Source organism: Pseudonaja textilis, chromosome 4 (assembly GCF_049901715.1).
Source record: "Pseudonaja textilis isolate UNSWEBS1 chromosome 4, rPseTex1.2, whole genome shotgun sequence".
Classification (NCBI taxonomy): Eukaryota; Metazoa; Chordata; class Lepidosauria; order Squamata; family Elapidae; genus Pseudonaja; species Pseudonaja textilis.
Window position 1 is genome coordinate 42,921,382 of NC_141993.1, and position 22,852 is coordinate 42,944,233.

General features: G+C 33.7%; 1 protein-coding gene and 1 long non-coding RNA gene across 2 annotated transcripts in view; both read left to right on the forward strand.

The window, feature by feature from the left end:
* Positions 1–20,422, forward strand: part of LOC113439035 (guanylate cyclase 2G-like) — a 56,610-nt gene extending 36,188 nt beyond the window's left edge. The window contains exons 6-20 of the mRNA XM_087932076.1: positions 103–238; positions 1,439–1,542; positions 2,657–2,838; positions 4,548–4,631; positions 5,489–5,593; positions 8,611–8,682; positions 9,395–9,563; positions 11,464–11,619; positions 13,101–13,278; positions 14,381–14,521; positions 15,896–16,088; positions 16,375–16,549; positions 17,886–17,984; positions 19,073–19,164; positions 20,333–20,422. Of these exons, the coding sequence (XP_087788202.1) occupies positions 103–238; positions 1,439–1,542; positions 2,657–2,838; positions 4,548–4,631; positions 5,489–5,593; positions 8,611–8,682; positions 9,395–9,563; positions 11,464–11,619; positions 13,101–13,278; positions 14,381–14,521; positions 15,896–16,088; positions 16,375–16,549; positions 17,886–17,984; positions 19,073–19,164; positions 20,333–20,422 (1,976 nt within the window). The remainder of the gene's footprint in view (positions 1–102; positions 239–1,438; positions 1,543–2,656; positions 2,839–4,547; positions 4,632–5,488; positions 5,594–8,610; positions 8,683–9,394; positions 9,564–11,463; positions 11,620–13,100; positions 13,279–14,380; positions 14,522–15,895; positions 16,089–16,374; positions 16,550–17,885; positions 17,985–19,072; positions 19,165–20,332) is intronic.
* The window catches only part of LOC148125803 (uncharacterized), a 503,025-nt gene that overhangs the window by 417,334 nt on the left and 62,839 nt on the right, over positions 1–22,852 (forward strand). The gene's annotated exons all lie outside the window — the stretch shown is intronic.

Here is a 22,852-nt window from a genome sequence, read left to right on the forward strand (position 1 = left end):
GAAATCTCTGCAGAGTTTGAAGATTCAGAAGAAAAGCCCCAAGAAAAATAGAATATATAAGAAATGTTTAAGCACCTGTATCTTGAATGTCTTTTTATTTAGGTATCACTGGTCCTGTGCACATTGATGAACTGGGTGAAAGAAAAATGGATTATTCTGTATATGATCTTCAGGAATCTGGAAATTCTACTAACTTCATTCCTGTTCTTAATTTTGATACTTACAGAAGAACATTAAGGTATTTCTGCCTGTATATATTTCATAATTACTCTAATATAATCTTTCTCATAGCATGAAAATATTATACATAAAGATTTAGTTTGTCAAGTACAATATATAGTTTTTTAATTCAGCTGTTGAAGGAGTAGCTTATTGTCTTTATTTTATGGAGCATGAATTTAGGCAAACTTCAGTCAGAAGCATAGTTCTTTTTATAGTTAGAGCAATCTGACCCTTGCTTTTCATGGATTACTTTTTCATGAGTTCATGTGTACAGAATCTATTCAAGTCTCTTTCAAACTGAGCTCATGAATATATCTTCATGAACATGTTCATATAGTTTTCTTGGTAATAATAATAATAAACTTGCTTGACATTGCATTTCTGAAACATTTTTTTCAACTATCCAGTCCAGTGGTGGGATTCAAATGTTTTTGATACTGGTTCTATGGGCGTGGCTTGGTGGGTGTGGCTTGGTGGATGTGGCAGGGGAAGGATACTGTAAAATCCCATTCTCTCCCCACCCCATTAACCTGCTTTCCAGTTCCATTCTTCTGTGCAGGGCAAAAAAAGCTAGGATTCGGGAGGCAAAGAATAGATGGGGGTGGGGGCAGTCAGATGTGGAATTCCAAACTACTCAAAATTTCTGCTACTGGTTCTCCAAACCATTCAAAATTTCAGCTACCAGTTCTCCAGAACTGGTCAGACCTGCTGAATCAGAACCTGCTGATCCAGTCCAATCTGTACCCTATTATTTTCTGGTGCTCTCCAAGTATTAAATGACTCTCACCCAAACTGGTTGGATAAGTAAGTTGGATTGAGAGAGAGTATCTGGCCCAAATTTCTAACCTAGTACCTTAATCACTAGATCTCTGTCTCTCGCTTTCTCTGTCTGCCCTTCCACTCCACCCCATCCCTCTCCATTTCTTTCTTCTGTATTCCATATGTTTTGAAATCACTGGGGCATTTACTGGAACGTAATGTCATCAGTATGCTGATGAATCCCATTCTATTTGAATTATGATACAAACACATTTTATTAAACATGCAAAAAATATTGTGACAAAAAAGATATAATATATAAATAAATTACTTTTCAAAGTACAGATTGATTCACAACAATATTAATAGATTTACAGTAAATAATAAAAATAAGGTATTTTGGTAAAAATATAACTCATCTTTAATGTTAATCTTTATCTCATCTTATTATGTTCAGCCCCACTGCAGAAATTAACTATATTGGTTGGTCAAACAGAGAAATACCTAAAGACAAACCAATTTGTGGATTTCACAATGAGCACTGTAAAATTCAAGCTACCAGTGAGTGTGATGTTTACTTGCACCTTATACTTATCTTATCTGTATCTGAATCCTATTCTAGATCTTATTGTAGATCAGACTACTGAATTAAGTTTCTATCCTTTTAAAAAAGAAAGGTGGCTAATATTAAAAATTAAATTTCATCTAATTGGGGATAGCATCAAATAATGTTGAATTATGGCAATTGGCTCTACTAATTGAAGCTGGTAGGACCCAGGACTCAGTAACATCTGGAAAATGCTGACTAACATGACATATTGTTGCTGCAAATCAATTTCATTTTTCTAAAGTTCTCTAATAATTATTTTAGCTATCCCTAACCAATGTAGAAAAGTTTCATCCATAATTCTCATTGCTTTGATAAATTCTAGATTCTAAATTCTATGTTTATAACCAGGAAGAATTGTTTCATAGATTTGTTGTCCTGTGATTTCTAAAATATAGTTCCCAATTTTTGTATCTGATGGCATGCTTCACTGAGATTGAGTTCATTCTGCCTATTCCATAATAACCAGTACCTTTTTTTTCATTAGAAGGTATAGCTCTGATTGTTATGATCATTCTCCTGACAATAACCATATTAGGGACTATAGGTGTGACAATATTTATGAAGATTTATAAAGGCAACTTTCAAAAGCAAATAAGTGATGTTGGATGGAGAATTAACTATGAGGACATCATTTTTCTTAACGATAATAAGGTAAACTATCACATGCCATAATGATGAATGGTAGGGAAGTCATACTTGTTATAATTGTACAACCCAACTATGGACACAAAGTAAGGGAAAATTAGCACATATTAAACTAAATCTGAAACAGAAACATGAGGTCCATTCTAATTATTCTTACTGATACCATCCATTAAATGCATTGGAAGGAAAGATATCTAGAGAAAACAGAGGTAATCTTTTCTAGTTCAAATATATGGCAAAAAAACAAAGTTTATTATATCATTGGATGGAAAACCCAATAACATTGTTTTTGGGATTCCAAAATCAATATTGTTTATCTTGATAGGATGGATTAGGTTTTTTTCCTGTGATCACAAATCCCTTGTTATTGTCTAGAAGAGTAACTTTTTGATGCTAATGGAAGATTTGTTTTGACATTAGGATCCCCTAATATAATATTTTACATTCACAAGGAAAAATATGATCCGCCTCAAGCAAGCACATCAGAACCTGAAGAAATAGAAAATATTGGAGCTCAATTGTTTATCTCCAGCAGTAATTATTCTTCACTGAAAGACAAGCAAGGAAAAGAAGATTTTTTCACGACAGTAGGATTGTATCAGGTATGTTTATAGATATTCTAACTACAGTAGACACATTATGTAGTTGCCATGGCGAATAGACGGCAATAAAAATTTATTAAATAAATAATAAAATAAGAGTGTGTCGCTTTAATTTCTATTCTGTTTAATAGTATTTCTATTATTTACAAAGCCTTTTTGTTCTGCAAGCAAAATGGCAGCTGCATTTGGGTCATTGCTGTATGGCAGGAAACAAACAGCTTAATTTTGCTAATTAATAAGGTCTGCACAATGCTCCAGAAACTTTTACAACCACTGTTGAGACCTCTTTAAGGCAACAAAATGAAGCAGTTTCTCCAGTGACCACCATTTTGTCTGCATTTTGTGGGTGGAGACAAAATGGCAGCTGTATTTAGATCACAAAACCTGCCCTCCTTCCATAAAATGAAGTCTGGAGAGCTGCAGAAGATAAACATGGACCATGCAGGCTTCCAGTGGGGTAGGAGAGGAGAAAGGCAGAAGGGCACTGCAGGACCCTGAGGGGGGTTTGTAAGGACAAATAACTGCAGATATGTTGCTACTATCAACATTTTGAATGGGGCCAGAAGTAGCTTTGGGGGTGGGGGTTGGTCATAGTTTCAAATATTCATTAAACAGCTTGTCATACATTGAGCAATTTCAAACTAAAGATATATCAAACAAGTAACCAGAATGCATTTCAAAATTAAATATCTAAGCAATTTTTTTGGTTTATTTTGTTATTTTATTTATTTATTTATTTATTTTGATGCCCATAGACTCTAGGCAGCTAATGATATAAACAGATAAACTACTTCACCAAACCCCATACGCATATACATACAAAAAGAAAATTAAAACCAACCATTAATACAATTCACGGCCTTGATTTTCTAATTGGAGAAGACATTGTTTCAGTGTAAGATGAAACAAAAATTTATTCCTGATGCCTAGGAGGGATGAAATTGATTAAATTTTTACTGGGTGTAGCCACCAACAGAATTCAGGAAAAGGTGGCACCCTCAGCAGGTCTGGAATTGTGTAGGACCTTCAAGGTAATCACCATAACTCAAATCACATACAGAAGGCAATTGGCAACAGATACAGCTCCTGAAGTAGTAGGGTGACCTAAGCATATCAAAATAATCAATTGTGCACTCAGCATCATAGAGCAGATTGCAGTAAACCCAACCAAGAGGTGACTAGGGCATGAGATTGAGCAGGGCCTCTTGTCCAGGAAAGTTTGATGTATTTAGAAATCTAGATGTAATAGTGCAAAAACTGCCAAATAAAACCCCTTCCCTACTTAAAGATATAATGTCCCTAAAACTGTTGGGCCCTCAAATCCAAATAATTTTGTCTTGCAAGGATTAAGTCAACCTGTTCTTCCCCATCCAAATCATGAAGGCCACCAGGCATTGGGTGAGCACTTCCATAACATCACCTGTTCAGCCTGGAAATGAGATGTCTAGCACAGCAATAGCAGCATATTGTTTGTGCCAACATAGGACTGCCCTAGTAGCTTCATATAGATGTTGAAAAGAAGCTAATAGAGTAGATATCCATTATGCACTCCACTACGTAAGAATTTTTACTTGCCCATCAGCCTTCTGGAACTGAACTTTCAGTTCCAAGACAATGGACCACTATTCCAAAATGGTTTTTTATGTTAAAGCAAACATTTTTTTTTATTCTTTTAACCTTTTGTTTGACCATTTTGGGTTTTGTTTCAGGGTATTCTTGTTGCTGTCAAGGTCATTGATAACCAAACGGATGCCTTGGTTTGGAAATCATCAGTTCTTCAAGAGATTCAAATGGTATATCTATTTGATCAGTTTTTAAAAAAACCTCTGTTGAAAATCTGTGTCTTTTTTAAATCTTAGTTTCTACAGTTGAATTTCAGACTTGAACCCAGGTTAATAACCTGAGTTAGTAATATCCGACTTGCTACTACAATTAAATGTTAGTATCTAGGTCACTGTTCTATAATTTAGTTTTCAAATTATTTCTAAAATGTGAATGGTTTTAATGAAGTCCTACCAAATTAAATACTACACCTTGATTTATTAGAGGTGCTAGGCACTTTTGTGATAGAAGATTATTTGAAAGAAAAAATGACAACATTACATGACTTCATTAGTAACTTGTCTACATTATTATCTTCTCCTCTTACTCAACTGACTAATTCTGGTCTCCTTCAGCTCAGCTTGGGAAGGGAGCATTCTGCTAGCAAGATTTCCTTTATTAACTTCTTCTATTGCTCAGCCTAGTTATCCACAGTTACAATGATTTCTTAAACTTTAAAATTTTCATATCCAAATTATTTTCTTCTCTGGTGGAAAAAAACAATTAAAATGCACATTTTCTCCATTGCAATGGATAAAAATTATTTTACAATGTCAGTGACAACTTTGTTAAAACATTAATAAGACCACTGATAAGCTGGTATATTGAAAGGTGTCTTACTTGGTAAGTATTCTTGGTAAGGCCTTACTTGGCAAGTGTTCTTGGTAACCAATGCTGTGAATCTGGTCCTTCAAGAAACACAATCCCATTCAGAACCAAAAACATGTCTTATCAAGATTGATTGACTTCCTGTAGAGGTTGATATAGATACAAGCTTTGGAGAACAAAAAAAAATGGATAAGCACTAATCAAGCTTTATTTATTTCAGATGAGAGAACTGAGACATGAAAATCTGGTGGTCTTCTATGGGATATGTCCAGAAGTTCCAAATATCTGCATTGTAATGCATTATTGTAAAAAGGGAAGCCTAAAAGTAAGCAACAGGCTAAGGATTAATTATACAGTATTGTTAAAAAAAATAGTTCCATGTTATATAAACCATATTATGAAATACTTTGGATAACATCAAGCCTATAACTCTTTTCATATATAACATTGTGGGTTTTTTTGTATGACATATATAATTGGGTCAAAGCAAGGTAATAAATATCAGCTATGTCATATGAACAGAAATGAGATTAATAGAAAATTAAATCTCTTGCCTGGGTCCCAGAATAACGAGAAAATTATATGCTACTGTGAAAATCAGATTGTCCTAAATAGTCAGTCTTTAAACCCACAGTCTTCTTTCCAGTTTTACTTTTTGGCTTATACCTCAGCTATAATAAGGGAAAGATGTAGAAAAGCCAGTCCCTCATGCTTTCTGTAGTGGCATAAAGTGATTGGAAAGACACTGCAAATGATCGCTTTTCCTTCGGGAAAGTGATTTGGCAGTCATTTTCTAATAGCTGATGATCATACTTTTCCTGGAAAAGCAATTGATACGTATTCAATTTTATTACACATACATAATCAGTGTGTAACCATGTCACTTCTGATGAATTAATAGTGTGTGCTTTACCTGTATATAATTATTATTATTATATTCATTAAACATGAAACTAAGGCAAGTGAACATTTAAAAATACATCACAAATATCACTGACTGGCACTGATGGTTGATATGGGTTGCTACCAGAATTCTCGCTACCAAACCAGTACATTTAAAATGTACAATGTTCTGAGGAGTGCAGATTTTTGCAATACTGCTGGTGTTATTGCAGGAAGCTGCAATTTCTTGATGTATTTTGTAAAATTCTTGGACATGGTACCTAGTGCCCCGATGACAATGGATATCACTGTTACATGTTTCATCCATACTTGCATAGTTTTGATGGCCAGGTTGTGATATTTCATGGTTTTTTCCAGGTTTTTTTTTTCTTTGACTCTGGCATCTCTCCTGGTACAGCGATCTTGATGATGAATATGATGATGATAATCTCTTTTATTAATTAAACATGAAACTCAGTCAACTGAACATTTAAAAATGTATCACAAATACCAGTAACTGGCACTAATGGTTGATATGGGTTGCTGCCAGCATCCTAGGTATCAACCAAGTATCTTCTTAAAATATGCAATGTTCTGACTGGCACAGTTTTTTTCCAGTGATATCAATAAATTGTATGCTTCGGCCCTCAACAATCATAATATCTGGTGTGTTGTGTTCCAAATTTAAATCCATCTGTATTCGAAAGTCTCACAAGATCTTCACCATCTTATTTTCGACAACTTTTTCACTTTATCTTCCCATGATTTTTCAGATACAGGTAGGGCATATTTTTTACACAATGACCAGTGGATTAATTTTATTGTTGTTGCTGTTATTATTATCTTCATCATCATTATCAAAGTATTAAATGGGACAGAAGATTAAGCAAGATTCAAAATCTTATTCTAAGAATTTGAATCTTGCTTAATCTTCTTTCCCAACTAATTTGTAGAAAATAATAATATACAGGTAAAGCACACAGTATTAATAGCTCATGCAAGAGTTACACAATAACCATATTTGTGCAATAAAGCTGATTAAGTAGCCACATAAATTCTGGTTAGGCATGAGCTTCTGTTTTGAAGAAGGAATTGAGCCACAAACTAATTGGCAGACTTACAACACTACAATAGATCCAAATGCACTGGACTGATTCTTTATTTTAATGGTAGATCTGGAAAGTACCAAGGATGGGAAACACTAATAGTACTTGTGTTTTGTTACTGGAGAATTATCAATTCTAATTGTTTCAAAAAAGCAGTTCAAAAAAGTCTTATCATTGGTCTACCCATTTGGATCTGTTTTAGACAGCAACAAATGAAATAATAAATCTGAAATGAAATCAGATCAAAGAAATGTGATGTAATTTAATCAATTGAAATAAAGAAATGAAATGCAATGGAATCAGAGATGAAACAAAGTAACCACTGTAATTTGTAGTGATGAAAATACAGAACATAAATTGATATGTAAATATATAATTTTATATAATAAATAAAGTATCGAGATTTTGGCATGTACATCAAATGTGCTCCTATCTTTGGAAACAGAGATGCTGTGGAGGCACAAATTCAGGTTCTGATTTAAGCTGTGTCTCACTTGTAACCTTTTGCCAGCATTAGTTTTCCAATTTACAATAATTGTATCTCAGCCAGGAGAAAGTACAAGTATTTCGAAAAGATCTTCAACAATACAGTTTTTCAAGCCACATTTTACAATACTGTCATTTTATGGATAAGAATAGAAATCAGAAATCTATATATTAGGAATAAAGAAAAAATTCTTGACTCCTGCAAAGTGCTTGCAAGATTTTTTGTTATCAGAGAGCTTTTTCTGTGACCTGTTAGAGTGTCTTATCCTTGGAATTTCTGCAAGGAAAATATGATCAGTTCAGCCAGAAAAGAACGGCCTTGATGAGTAGGACAAATGGAGGCATTAACATATATGGTGTATAGCTAAACATTATACTCCATTATACTCCATTATACTTCTCACAAATCTTTTAATTCATTTCTAGGAGAAATGGAGTAGGATCATATTCTTCTCCTGTTCTAGGTCCAGTGGTCTGAGCCCTTAAAGAAGATTACAAAATTATTTTTTGTTGCCATCATGAGACATCACAAATTGATGGAAATGCCCTAAGCTGAGTAATAGCAAAGTGGTGTGTATAAAGCTATAACCTAGTTTTTAGTTTTTAAATGTATTGTAAACATTTTGAAATTTCATAAGTAAACTACACTATAATGAACTGACATAATACATTATAATGAACTGAATAAATACATCATATAGACTCATGCTTAAAAATATAGAGCATGCTTAAAAACATTCAGCTTATATGGAAACACATGGAATAGATTAAGGATAAACTGTATTAACAAATCAGAAATCCATCTTCCCTCTCCCCTCCCCCTCAAAAAATCCAACCCATAAGATTCCTATGTTGATTCTTTTTCTAGGATGTTTTGTTACATTCTGCTATTGAACTGGATTGGATTTTCAAAATCTCTTTTGCCTATGACATAGTCAATGTAAGTATGGAGTAGAAGAATCATTTTGTGCTACAAGGACAATTTGAAAACTGCTGTTTTCAAGTTAGCAACTGAATAAAACCAGAGGACACATTATCTGTTCTTCTCATGATTGTGTGGCAGCTCTTAAAGTAGTATTACTCTCTTTCTCTTTGTGAAGGTGTATGTATGTGTAGGTCTACACATGTGTAGATGTAGAAATTGCTGTGGGTCTTAATTGTATACATATTTTAGATCCTAATTCTAAGAACAAAGAAAACAAACGAAAAAGGTCATTTCCTTTAGGCTAACTATTATTGGGTTGAGTTATATTTTTAATAAATAATATTTTAATTCTTGGTCTAAATTTGGATATTTAAAATTTAAACCTTGGATCTTCTAGAGACCATATTTCTAGACAAATATCTGTATAATTATTTCTAATTTTGATGTCAGAGAAAGATTAGGCTGTCAATACTGGAAAAAGAATGCTCTAGAATCAAAAGCTATAATAGACTATATTATTATTAAACTCAATAAAAAATTGAAAGCTTGTTGTTGCTGTTCATGGTAAATATTATATATTGCTAACTTCCTTTGTTTAGGGTGATTTACTAATTGCTGTAAGTTTCATGCCACTATTGGTAAACTATTTCCCTGGCATACTAATATCTTTGTATTTCTGCATTCCTTCTCTCTCACTCAAACATAAAGTCTGTATGTTTATTTTCAGGGTATGATCTTCATCCACAACAGCCCTTTGAAATCTCATGGAAACTTAAAGCCTACAAACTGCCTGGTAGACAGCCGCATGCAAATCAAGCTGTGTGACTTTGGCTTGTGGGAACTTAAATACAGAAGAAAATCTAGAATAATAACAGAGGAGGAGATGAACTATGCTGGTGAGAGCCCTATATAATTAGGAATCCAAAGAACACCAATCATCAAAGCACTTATTTTTTAACACCTCAGAATTTATATATTTTGAAAAAAAAACCACATACAGTGTAACCTCCGGTCACGAACACTTCTGTTTGCAACCAAATTTTTGCTTCTCTTTTGCTTCTGGTTGCGAACAGATGTTCAAATGGTGACCAAGCAAACCCAAAAGTTGCCATGGCAATTTTCTCTGCCGAGGTGATTTCCCCTTTGGTGCCTTTTTTGGGGGGGTCTGTGCATGTGCAGGCAGTCATGCTTCTGGTCACAACCAAATTGGGTTGCAACCATAGTCTGGAATGGATTACGATTGCGACCTGAGGTTCTACTGTATTGAGATTATCATGTAAAATAAGCAAATACCTGCCTTGTCTGATCACTATGCTGCATAATCTCACCCTTCTGTTCTCTATGGCAGGGGTGTCAAACTCAAGGCCTGAGGGCCAGATCCAACACATGGGGTGCTTAGATCTGGCCCATGGGGCCAACCTGGCAACACCAAAGGACCAACCTGCAGTGCCTCTGCCAGTGAAAATGAAGCTCCAGAAGGCTGCCCATGGCTCTCCTGAGTTCTGTTTTTTTTCTGGCAGAGGATTTCAGAAGGCCATTGCAGCCAAAAATGGAGCTTGGGAACCTGTTTTCGTGGGCAGAGTGCTCGAGCCACCACAGGAGCCCCTGACATGAGTGATGTCAAGCTGACCTTGCCCACCCTGGCCGCACCCATCCTGCCCCCCCAGGTCAAATATAACCCTAATGCAGTCCTTAATGAAATCAAGTTTGGCACCTCTGCTGTATGGTATATAATGATTGATAGATAGATAGATAGATAGATAGATAGATAGATAGATAGATAGATAGATAGCAGATAGAATAACTTTGTTGTCACTTTGAATGTACACTCGCAATACATTAAAATAAAATTTTGTTGCATGCAGTTCTCAAAGGGTCACCATCTCGAATATACACAACATAAACATGACAAAATAAATACATAAATACAAAATTGTGCATATACTCACATATATTATATGACACAGAGAAACAAGTAGTCTAGTTAGGATGTATACATGTATGTGCTAAGAAAAATGAAAGTTTACCAGATGGATGGCATAGGGAACAAGGCCATTACAGAATCTGATAGTCCTACTACAAATACCAAAACTTTCTCCCAGAGGGGAGGAACAGAAACAGACTGTGAAGTATGGGTATGTGAGGTCTCTAACAATGCTTTGAGCTCTAAGTTCATAGCACTTACAAATAGTATCTTGAATAACAGGAAGTGAGGTTTCTATAATCTTCTCAGTTGTCTCTACCACTCTCTGTAAGGACTTTCTATCTGAGGCACTGCTGCTACTATGCATTACTTCTACCCTTCCAGTCTTCCATGGGGATAAAATATTAGACTTTGCCTTTATCATTAGGACCATAAAATGTAATGAAAGCAGACCCGGCTTGCTTTGAATGACACAACCCAAAGTTCTTTCATTCAGGCATGAAAAAAAAATGCCAAAAGATAAATGCCTAAGATGAATGCCTAAGCAATTCCGATGTTAAATTTCCAAATCCATTCTTTGGACTAATGTGCAACTTATGAACACATAGATTTTTACTTCACGAAACATTGCAAAACAGTACTCAATAATCTTGCAATTTCTATATAATTAAATTATATATTATTGCAGAAATAAACAATAATCAGATATGAAGAGTTATTCCTAAAGGCCACCAAAGCTAACTCATAATTATTTAGATTTGGGGTAAACATGAAATGGTAAAATACTGCTTTAGATATAATTAGTATTTGAAACAAGAATTCTAAATGTACACATCCTATTAATCTATTCCATTTTGTTTGTTTGTTTGCAGATTTATACTGGACATCTCCTGAATTGCTTAGAATGGAGGAGTATCCATTTCATGGCACTCAGAAGGGTGATGTTTACAGTTTTGCTATTATTATGAGAGAATTGATATACAATCATGAAGATGGTCCATTTCAAGATCAAAATAGGAGTGCAGAAGGTTCTCTTTTTTTCTCCTTATTGTGACAAATTGTGTGGTTTATTCTGAAACATTGATAGGTAGAAAAATTTGTTTAGATGTATACACGTTTATAATATGTTTATATGTATGTATGCATAGGAGGAGGAGGACAATTTGCAGAGTATGTGATCCAAAAGTCCTTGGGAAGTATTACTCATATATGTCTGCTACTACTCATATATGTCTGAGATAATACTTGGGAAGTATTACTCATATATAATATGTTTAACATTTTTAAAGGAGTAGGATGCATACCTATACTGAAGCTTGAATCAGATTTTGAGATAATTCTGTCAGTTGAGACGAGATAGTTCTATTTTTTCATAAGGACAATCATATTTTAAAGCCAGATATTCAAATACATTAAATATCCCAAATGGGCTTGTTTCTGTCTCTCTTTCCCTACATATATTTTCCTACATACATTTCTTCTGATAAATTACTGCCCTGTAGATTATGTCTTAGAATTTATCAAGTCACTGCTTGTCAATTCTTTATTTAGAATAATCTGAATCTCTTCGATAAATCTTTGCCTGCTATGGGTGCAACTAACCATCCATTAAATAATTAAACAAGTCTGTCCCACATTGATATGGTTCTTATCTACATGTGTTTTCTTTGCTAAGCTGTGGGAGGTGTTGATGACAAATACAACATATACAATCTTTTTCTCAGGGATGCTATGACATCATCCAGTTCAGTGTTGGTATATATTTTTCTATTATGTTTTTGTATGTAAAAAAGAGTGGGATCATTTTTGAAAGGCAAACAATCCCCTTCCTCCCTTCATAAACTGTGCTTGCTCAAATATGGCCATTGTGATACTGAATTTCAGCAACAAAATTTGGAGCTATGTTAAAGGGAGTTTGATTTTTTTAAAAAACAATAAAAACCATTTAAAATGAGATATACATATTATTATTGAAAATTAAAAGACATTAAAGCCTGTTCTTTTCTCTTTTGTTTACAAATCATACCTAAGCATTCCACTTCCATTTCATGCTTATTTTGTGAAAGAGAAAAGCTCAAATTGCATTAATGAAAATTAGTTGCTTTGTTGTTGAATCTGCATCATTCAATGGAATGGATACATATCTATGGCTTCAACCGGTCTACAAAACTTGATCCACAAATTATAGTAAGCCAAAGCCAACCAAATAGTATTATGGCTTAGCATGGATTTAGAAACTGTCAGATCTGAAATTTAGATGCCAGTCCTCAAATTTGTCACTTCCTAAACCTGTGCTAAGTTATAAATGCAATTTGATTGATTTTGACTTTGACTTAATGCAATGTGTTATTCATTTATTGGTCACATTTATATGGCCACCCATCTCACAAAGTGCCTCTGGACAATATACAACAAGTTGTTACAGTTTAAATTATAATTTATGGTTTGATATTAGAGGAAAAGTGAAATGTGTAATATTTTGAAATCTTGCTGTGTTCATTAATTCCAGAAATAATAAAAATAATCAAGGATCCTAAGTCTTCTGTTCCACTGCGACCCTCTCTTTCAGTAGACAAATGCAATCGCAAGATAACTGAACTTTTGAAGGCATGTTGGGATGAAAGTCCAGAAAAGAGGCCAACATTCTCTGAGATCAAGACAGCACTAAGAGATGCCAGCCCTGATGGGTAAATTTCCTCTTGAAGCAAAAGTACTTCTGATCACCATCATTCTTTATTTGATACTGAGGATGAAAATATTTCAAATATTTAAGTGTTAATTTATTACTGAAGTTACCAAATAATAAAAGAAATAATAAAAGAAAGATATATAGCTGAGCATTCTTACATGTTTGCCTACCCCAAACCAAGAAATGGAATATTTTGTAACAGGGAATACAAAAGTTTGTTATTTTTGTTTTATTTAAATGATTTTGTGACCAGTGGTGTTCTAATATTGAAAAATATTAGAGTATTTATCAAAATATGGATATATATGTAAGTATCCATTAAAAATTATTAATTGGATAATAATGTTAATATTATTATTATTATTATTATTATTATTATTATTATTAATAATAATAATAGATATTTAATCGTGGATATAGGAGTGGTCCGGTGGCCTAGAGGTGGAGCTCTTGCATCATAATCAGGAGGCTGTGAGTTTGATCCTAGGTAGAGGCAGATATTTCTTTCTCTGGGCACAATGAGAATATCTGCTGCACAAAATTCTGCATTGGCGACAGGAAGGGCATCCGGCCATTAAATACTCTGCTAGTTCTATTCAATTGCTCAGACTCCAACCCACAAGAGATCATGGGGTCATTAAAATATGATGATAATGATGATTTAATTATGGATATATAGTCATCTTTGGACACACTCTTTTGATAATTGCAATCCACTTCAGTATCCTTGCTAAAAAAATTCCATGGATAGTACCAAGAGCTAAACAATATAATGCTGGAAGGTGAACCTCTTAGGTCAGAAGGTTTACACAATGAACATGAATTTGGACAATTTTATAAGCTATTATCTAATGTTTAGGTTGGTAAGCTATTGAAAAAAAAGTATCATCAATACATTTAGTTAAAACTACTGAAGAGTTTCAGTAGTTTTAATTAATTATTGTGGTTATCAGGGCACTTTCAATCTTTAGTAATCATACAGAATAAAAAAAATTAATGAATACAAGTTCAGAAGCAATAGCACATTCTCCTAAATGATACTTTTATAGAATGGTAAAGTAAGTTTCATTCAATGTTTGCTTTTTGAACACTTCTAAAAGCCATTTCAGTATCTTAGACAACATGGTTAATAAACTGGAAAAATATGCAAATCATCTGGAAGAAGTAGTTGAAGCAAGAACGACCCTGTTATTGGTAGAAAAAAAGAAAACTGAAACTCTTTTATCAGCCATGCTACCTAGGTAAGGGAAATCTTTCAATTTTTCTCCTTTATTTCTAGTAATTGTCTACCTGTTTTCATCTGCACAATAGGTCTTTCTCCAAGCTAAATTGACTCTCAATGTATTGTACAGTGTTTTTGTTATAATTCCAGTTCTTTTCTCTTTAATAATTAAAAAGTATAGATTACAGAACAATCTTTACTCAGAGGTCTGAGGGGCATGAGGATGAATGTAAGTACAAATGCATTGATAGACACCATCTTTATCCTAGAGAATCTTATTCTTAGTACATTCATTTGCTATAAACTTTTATTTGGCTTTTTCATTTAAACTAAGGCATTTGCAGAAACAGTACTAGAATTTTCCACAAATAAAATTGCAAAGTAAGAACAAACTATGATTTGGGATAGTAGAGCTGGATCTAAAATTAAATTGGTTGTATTTATGGTCCACTGAAAATAAGATAATTAGTTCAGTCACTACTTGAAATCACATCAATTCCACTACGACATGAAACAATTTGGATACATCTTTATAATGAAAGTCTACTTTGTGCAAAATCAGACAACAGAATCAGACAATGCTTATTTATTACATACTAGAAATGAAACTTCTTTTTCCCATCATTCCTAAGGAAAAAAGAGACAGAAATATGCAAATATGTTTCAATGTTTTTGTTTGCTGATTTGACATTATGTCAGAATGGCGCTGCCATAGCTTTGATTATTAAGAATTAAATGCCCCTAGAATGAAGTCTCAAAATATATTGGAATAAGGCAATGATAGTGACAACTTACTTACAAAAGGGCAATGAAATAATTCTAATATTTCATCCTTTTTATAAAGGATCTAGATATTCATGGCTCAAGCTTAATCTAATTGAATCTGAATCTGAACCTATCAAATGTCCATCATCTGTGCTGCTGTTCAGCAGTTCTGCAGTTAAGCAAATTAAGACCATATGTACTGTGATCCTGCTATAGTAATGTACCAACCTCCCCTGAATCTCTCCATCCTCTGAAGCTGGTTGCATTACAAAAGCACTAGAATGATTTTTTTAAAAAAACCCATTGCTACCACAATGGAACATTCAAAGAGGTTTCCTTTGAAAGTCAATCGGTAGCTAGTATTCCTGCACTGGAACCTGATCGTTTCTTTCCAATAAACCTCATTTAGATTTGCAGGTGGAAATTGTGACTTTTGCAGTACACACATTTTGGAAACAAATAACATTATTGCTATATTGTAAAGCTATGTCTCAATTTCATACTGTGGTAAATAACTCCAATCTTGAAGAATGAAGAACTATCTTGTTATAGGGATAATAAATTGTATATAACTTGCATGCTTTTATGAATAGAGACAGAATTTATTTCTCATCCTTTTATCTTCCAGTTTTATAGGAGAACAGCTTGTTGCTGGAAGATCTGTGGAACCTGAAAGCTTTGAATCAGTCTCCATTTTCTTCTCAGATATCGTCGGCTTCACTAAGTTATGTTCCTTCAGCTCTCCCCTGCAAGTTGTCACTCTCCTCAATGACCTGTATAGTCTATTTGATAACATCATTCAAATATATGATGTCTACAAGGTAGGGAAAAAAATTCCCCAGTGAAGGATATTTGCATCATTCCTCTCAGTAGCCATGAAAATATATCCAAAATTTGCCATATATCACTATCTTTGTCTGAAAACAGCTGTGGAGATAATCAAAACACAAGATACACCAGATTCCTTTCACTTAACCATTTTGTATGCTGTAAATTCTGTAAGTCTGTTGATTTATGAACCTTCCAAAACCATGTCCTACTTACACCCTTTTAGGAACTGAGTTCTATCTAATTACAAATACATATGATGACTTTTTTTGTTTCTAGGTTGAAACTATTGGAGATGCCTACATGGTGGCTAGTGGCCTCCCCATTCCCAATGGGGCAAAACATGTCGAAGAAATTGCCACTATGTCTTTGCACTTTCTCAGTGCAATTATATCTTTCAAAATCAGGCACTTGCCTAATGAAAAATTGAGGGTGCGAATTGGAATTCATACAGGTGATAACAAATCTCTTTGGACTTTCAGATCTTAACTGAATTGACCTTTTGTGGTCATTGGCACAGAATCAGCAAACACTTGCAATTTATTCTTCTTCCTGATTTATTTAAGATAAACTGAGTTGGAAGTGTCCTTTAGACTTAAGTCTGTACTATTATATCCCCCCATTGCAAAATTTCCTTTAAGATAGGGATCTTTGATGAACTAAGAATTGCTTCATTTATTGGTTATAATTCATTATTGATCTTTCAGAATATTTGTTTTATAGGATATGAAATGATACAATATAAAAATTCATTGCCTTTATTTTTTCCGTCTATGCTTTAGAGAGACATTACCGCTTTTAAGTCAATCCTAGAACCCATCCTGAGATGTGTGATTACGTTGCAGATGGTCACAATATGAACATTACATTTGATGCTTGAAAATCAATCTGGCCACTTGTTGTTTCTGATATATGGAAATTATATGTATCATATCAAGTAATGGTTTAATTACTTTATAATGAATTGAAGTTGGCTGTAATCCATGCTTTACTAACTGCAACGGTTGTATTCACATAACAAGCCAAGACAAAAATCAAACAAGCCATAATATGTCTTTTTATAATGTGTCAACCATTCACTAGCTGAGGGATGGTAGTGCCTCTTACTTCCAGATGTCTGTTGGTATCCTCTATATATTCAGAGGAAGAATGGTGCTCTACATGTTCAAATCTGTATACAAATCTCAGGAATAATCTCCATGCTGTAGTATTAAGAATATAATTACTTATCTGCAGTATTTCATCCATGTGCTATGTTATCAAAACAACTTTACTACCAGTAGCATTATATAGGAAACGCATCCGGATATTCTTTGCATTATACTTACCTGAACCATTCATATATTTTTTTCAGAAAAAAGTTACCTTCTGAACAAAATAAAATTTATCTTCTGTTGAGAAAGCAAGATATTAGATTAAATAGATTTTTAATTGGATTCCAGTTGACTCATATTTTAGCCCCTCATACTAGCTATGTAGTAGCTGACTATAGTGGAAAGAAGGTTAACCTGATCCATGTTCTTAAGCATAGGCTTATACAGCTTTGGCTCTTATAGTTAGGAACATTATTTCTTCAAATAAATACTTTAGAAATAAAAGCATTATGTAGAATAGGAAAGTCACTATAGTTGGGAAAACAAAATAAATGTAAAAAAACTTATTCCAATATTCAGATCAGATGCCATAAAATCCAAATTTTATTTCTATATTTCAGTAAGAAATAAAGCATGACAGAAGCTTGTATGCCTTTTATGTGTGATTGAAGTAATTTTTAATATTTGTCTTTCCAGGGCCTGTTGTTGCAGGAGTGGTAGGCATCACAAGGCCACGCTATTGTCTTTTTGGAGACACTGTGAACACAGCCTCACGGATGGAAAGCACCAGCTTACGTAAGTTATCGTTTCTTAGACACAAAATAAAAGGTTGATGTAAACCATATATATACCATTTTATTATTGTATCCTATTGTCAGACAGGGCACAGTAGACTATAGGTATATAAATGGATGGTAGTAATAGGTAATCATAAGATTGTTATACTCCTGAGAAGTTGTAGAGAATCTTTATGCTCAGGTAGTGTCATCCATCCCACTTGTTTAATTAGCAAAGAAAGAATCCTGCATTTTCCCCCAAAGGTATATTTTTACTTTTACTGTTATCGTGTAAGCAATTGACCAAAATAAATTAATAAAAAATAAATAAATTTTACTGAGAACAAAGTGATTACAGATTAGAACAGGCAGTCTGTCAGCTGGATGTGAAAACAATGCAATTAACTTCCTTAATTTCCCCTTTCCCCCTGGCCACTCCCCCCCCATAGCCCTATCCCGTTGTCAGTTAATGTCCAATTAAAAGTTCTTTGGAAACGAACCCTGAGTTTGTGCCTTTCCCATCTCCACATTCCTTTTGCTGACCTTGTGCTTGATTATTGTACTTCCAGAATCAGGACTGACTCTGCTTCAAACCAGCCCAACCCGCTAAAAACCCACATTCCAGTCTCTCCCCTTCTCTTGTTGCTTATGTCAAGCTGGCAAAAGATGCAATGTGAGGCAAGCAGCAGAATGACAGCTATGACAGGAAGAGAAAACATCTGATTGCTCATTATTAGAAAAAAAGAGAAAGATTTCAGATTAATTCTTAAATATGAAGACCATTTGACAGCTGGACTCTAATTTCTAATTAAGAGTTAATAGCTAGGGGGAAATGTTATTATACAAAACCATTTAAAGTAGAATACTTTCAAAAACTTTTCATCAGTGCATATCCAGCAAAACATAAACTATGCTGTGGCAGACTGAACATGGGGATAAATTATTGAAGTTTATTTTTGTCTTGAAGGAGAGGGAATAATTTCTTTATATATGTTTTTCTTCATTGTTTTTTTCTTTGTCTATGTATTTTTAATTTTAATTTTTTCTTTATATATTCATAAATTTTAATAAAAATACATAATAATTTTCTCCCTCTCCATTTCTTAGCTCTGCAAATCCATGTTTCTAACACCACAGCAAATGCTCTTCAAAGAATTGGTGGTTTTAATTTGCAAGAAAGAGGAACTATAAAAATAAAGGTATGTCTTCTATAGAATCAAAGAATACTCTAGCTCACAGATGTCAAACTCACTCCATCATGTTGCTGTCACATGAGCTGGGATAGGCATGGCCTATGCGTGACACATCCCGCCCTGTGGGACGCCAGTTTGACACCTCTGCTCTAGCTGAAAAGAGGGGAAGGGGCTAGAGGAATATATAAGATTTATCAAGCCAGAATGCAATATATTATAGCTAATCCCCCTTATAGTTAAATGTTAGACGTGGAAAGCTTTTGACAGTGTATAATTTTGGAATACTATTAAACTCCAGCTTTCACCAGAGCTTGTCAGCATTGCTATAACTGTGAAAGACAGCAATATAGAAAATATGTCTTATTGCCCCTCCCTATCTTTGACATTGCATCCGTTTGTTAATTGAACAATACTTTGAGCAATCACTACATTACAATTGTGCTTTTTTCATACAAACATATACATGCATCCAAATTGATGAGCTTTATTTGAGAGATAGTAAAGTTTTTGTTAAATCTAGCTTGGTTGTTTGGTTCTTCAAAATAGTCTAGAAACCTGGGTCTCACTCAACTACTAACTAGGTTTGACCCATCTTGGCATTTTTGTGAAATCAGACAAAGATCACCAGATATTGACATTTCGTTGGACCATTTAAGCAAGGAAGATTCAAAATAAATGTTAGAGGAATGATTGTAAATCCGAAATATTGGATGGCTCTTCAGAAGCAGTCTTCTTTCGAAGAAAGTTTAAGATAGTGAAAAGTGGCAGACCCAGGATTCAATTTTTTCCATTTCTTCTTCAAGTATTCCTTGAAGGAATACTTTTAATCGTGTTAAATACTAATCCTTTCTACAAAGCTGGCAGTTTTCTAGGTCAGGAATCCCCAATCCCCAAGCCATGGTCCACTACTGGCTGTGGTGAAATTCAGCCATGTGAGTGGTTGTCCAAAGCACATGTGTGCATGTACAACTCAACTTGCATGAGCGGGCACTCATGTGTGTGTGTACCAGCCTGCCACTTGTGTAGCCAGTTCCCTTCTCCCCCCCCTCCAAGCTGGGTCAAGCCACAAAGTTTGGGGTTTGCTGTTGTAGGCAGTCTTATGGGATATCTACCACATATGAATAACTTTGCCTTTGATGTTATGTATAAGAGCTTTGTTTTGGTTGATTACTAGGGTAAAGGACAGCAAAGGACTTTTTGGCTGAAAGGAAAAGCTGGATTTGACATGCCACTACCAGATTTCAACAGCAGGTTTCAACCATAGATGAGGGGAAATGAGTCAGAATCTGTAGCGAAGAACTTTACTTGATCTAAATGTATCAACTGAATGTGATCTCCTAGTACTTAAACATTTAGTAAAAACACTTGTCTTTCTCCATGTTGTTAATTGTTAATTTAATTTTAATGTTTGACATTTATCTGTATTTAAGTTGCATTGCTGTTTAGCCTATAATTTGGACATTATATTATTGTAACTATCTTAATTGTCAAACTGGTAGAAAGGACGGAAATATATCTAATAGATTTCATTCAAAGAAGGTGCTTTGATGTAGCTGGATGCATAAGTATAATACCTATCTGAAGCTCTATAAAGCAGCTATGTCTTTTTCTCTGTTCATGTGGATGCTTTCTGCAGTTGCTGTATACTCGTTAAACAAACAAACAAACAATGGCTGATTTGTAGCCTTTATGACCTACATTTGCTCCAAACTTTGAAGTATCATTGGGGAATAGTATCTGAAACATAGCACAGTCCTTCTAAATAGTAATATCATATTAACTGATTCTTCATAATCACATTGCTACCTTTTGGACAGACAACCAAAAACAAGTATAAGACTCATTTTCTTTCATAGGGTTAGAGCTTTTTTAGGTATTTATAACTTAGCACCTTCTAGAATTCACATTTGTTCAAGCCTAAATTTTACATTATCGAAGAATAGATCCATAAATCACATTTTATTTAAATCACATGTAAATTAAAGGCAATTAAATTAAATTTCCCATGGGAAATTAGTAGGATTTTTTTTGCTTACCCTAAATTCCTCTTTATAGGTATATCACAAGGAAACTGTCACAAAGCCTCCTATTACTTATTGAATAGTATGTGTATACACACAATGTATTTTCCTTTATGCAAATATATATGATGTAATTTCAATACATAATATCATAGTATTAGGTATATAAAGTTCAATCTTTACACTAGCATAAGAAATGGTGTAATGCCCTGCATATTGTTTGTGTTTTTTTAAAAAAAATATGACTAGCAAAATGCACAACTAAGGAAATAGTTTAGTGAATCTCATCAGACGCAATGTAACTTATTGGAATATAAGCAAGAATTCCTTGAGGATTAACAATGTTTATTTTCCTTTCTTAGAAATAAGTTTACTGAAATATGTATTTTATTTTATAGTACAGTTCCGAATAGAATTTGAATTAGAAACAAAGCAATGTAAAATGAAGTAGAAAAATCTAAAACTAATTATCTCTTACAAAGGTGCTTTCTACAAAAGGCAACAGGACTTTCTTGGTTTGTTTGAAAACATTTTGCTTGTCATCCAAGAAGCTTTTTGGGACACATTATAGATAATCATGACCTGGGTGATTTAGAATCTCCATAGACATAAAGAGAATTATCTTTATTATTATTTTTTTAAAAGATAAAATCTAAATATTCTTCCTGGATTTTTAAAAAAAATCTCACTGAAATTTTCTTTAAAGAAAAGCATGGTCATTTCACTATATTAATATACAATAATGTTGAAGAACTATTTAATTAAATGAAATTTATTGTTCTTCCTTCCCCCATTCAAATTTCATTCTTCATGTTATATTGCTATAAGAATATAAATTGTTTCAGATGTTGTGGTTCTAGTATTCTAACAAAATGTACCAGCCAGTTCATTTTGTAATCTATTAATTGATTTTAAAAATGACATATTCATTTGTCTAATATAATTATTAAATGTGGGTAAAGCACATGAATTAAAATGATGGTTTTCTTATTCTTTTTATTTTTATTTGTCCATCTTTAAAAAGTTTATATTGTAGTTTGTATATTAGTTCAGAAAAGTCATATTGAAAATAATAAGAGTTGGGCTTGTGTAAATTATTTCCTTTTTATGTTCTCAAGTATATGTTTATTCTCTTGACTAATATATTAAGTTTTAGTAAATGGGTTTAATGTATATCTTTCAACTCATCAGTTACAGCCCAATAAAGTGCTTACTGAGTACAAAGGTTAAGGAATATTCTAGGCATTGCAAGTTTTTATTCAACTTTAATGTTAAACTTTAATGACTTTCTTAGATGATTATTTCTAAAAGCTGATGATGGTGGTCCCAAAGGGAAATTCAACTTGGAACAGATGACCTACTTATGCACCAAATGTTATATATTCAATTATTACTGATACCCTCAGGAAGACTACAGTACAAACATTGTGTACTTCCTATGAAGCTTCTATGACAGAGTGTGAAACTTGCATCATCACAGCATCATCACTTGACATATCGTGACTTTTTCCCCCTTTGCTAAACTGGGCACGGGCATGGCCAGTGCATGATGCATCCAGCTAGTGGGCCATGAGTTTGACACTTTTGTTCTATGGGCATCATGACTTCATTAATCTGAAAGTAGATAGGCCCCATGTCTTTACATTTTGTCCTTATTTGTTGTATGAACCTAG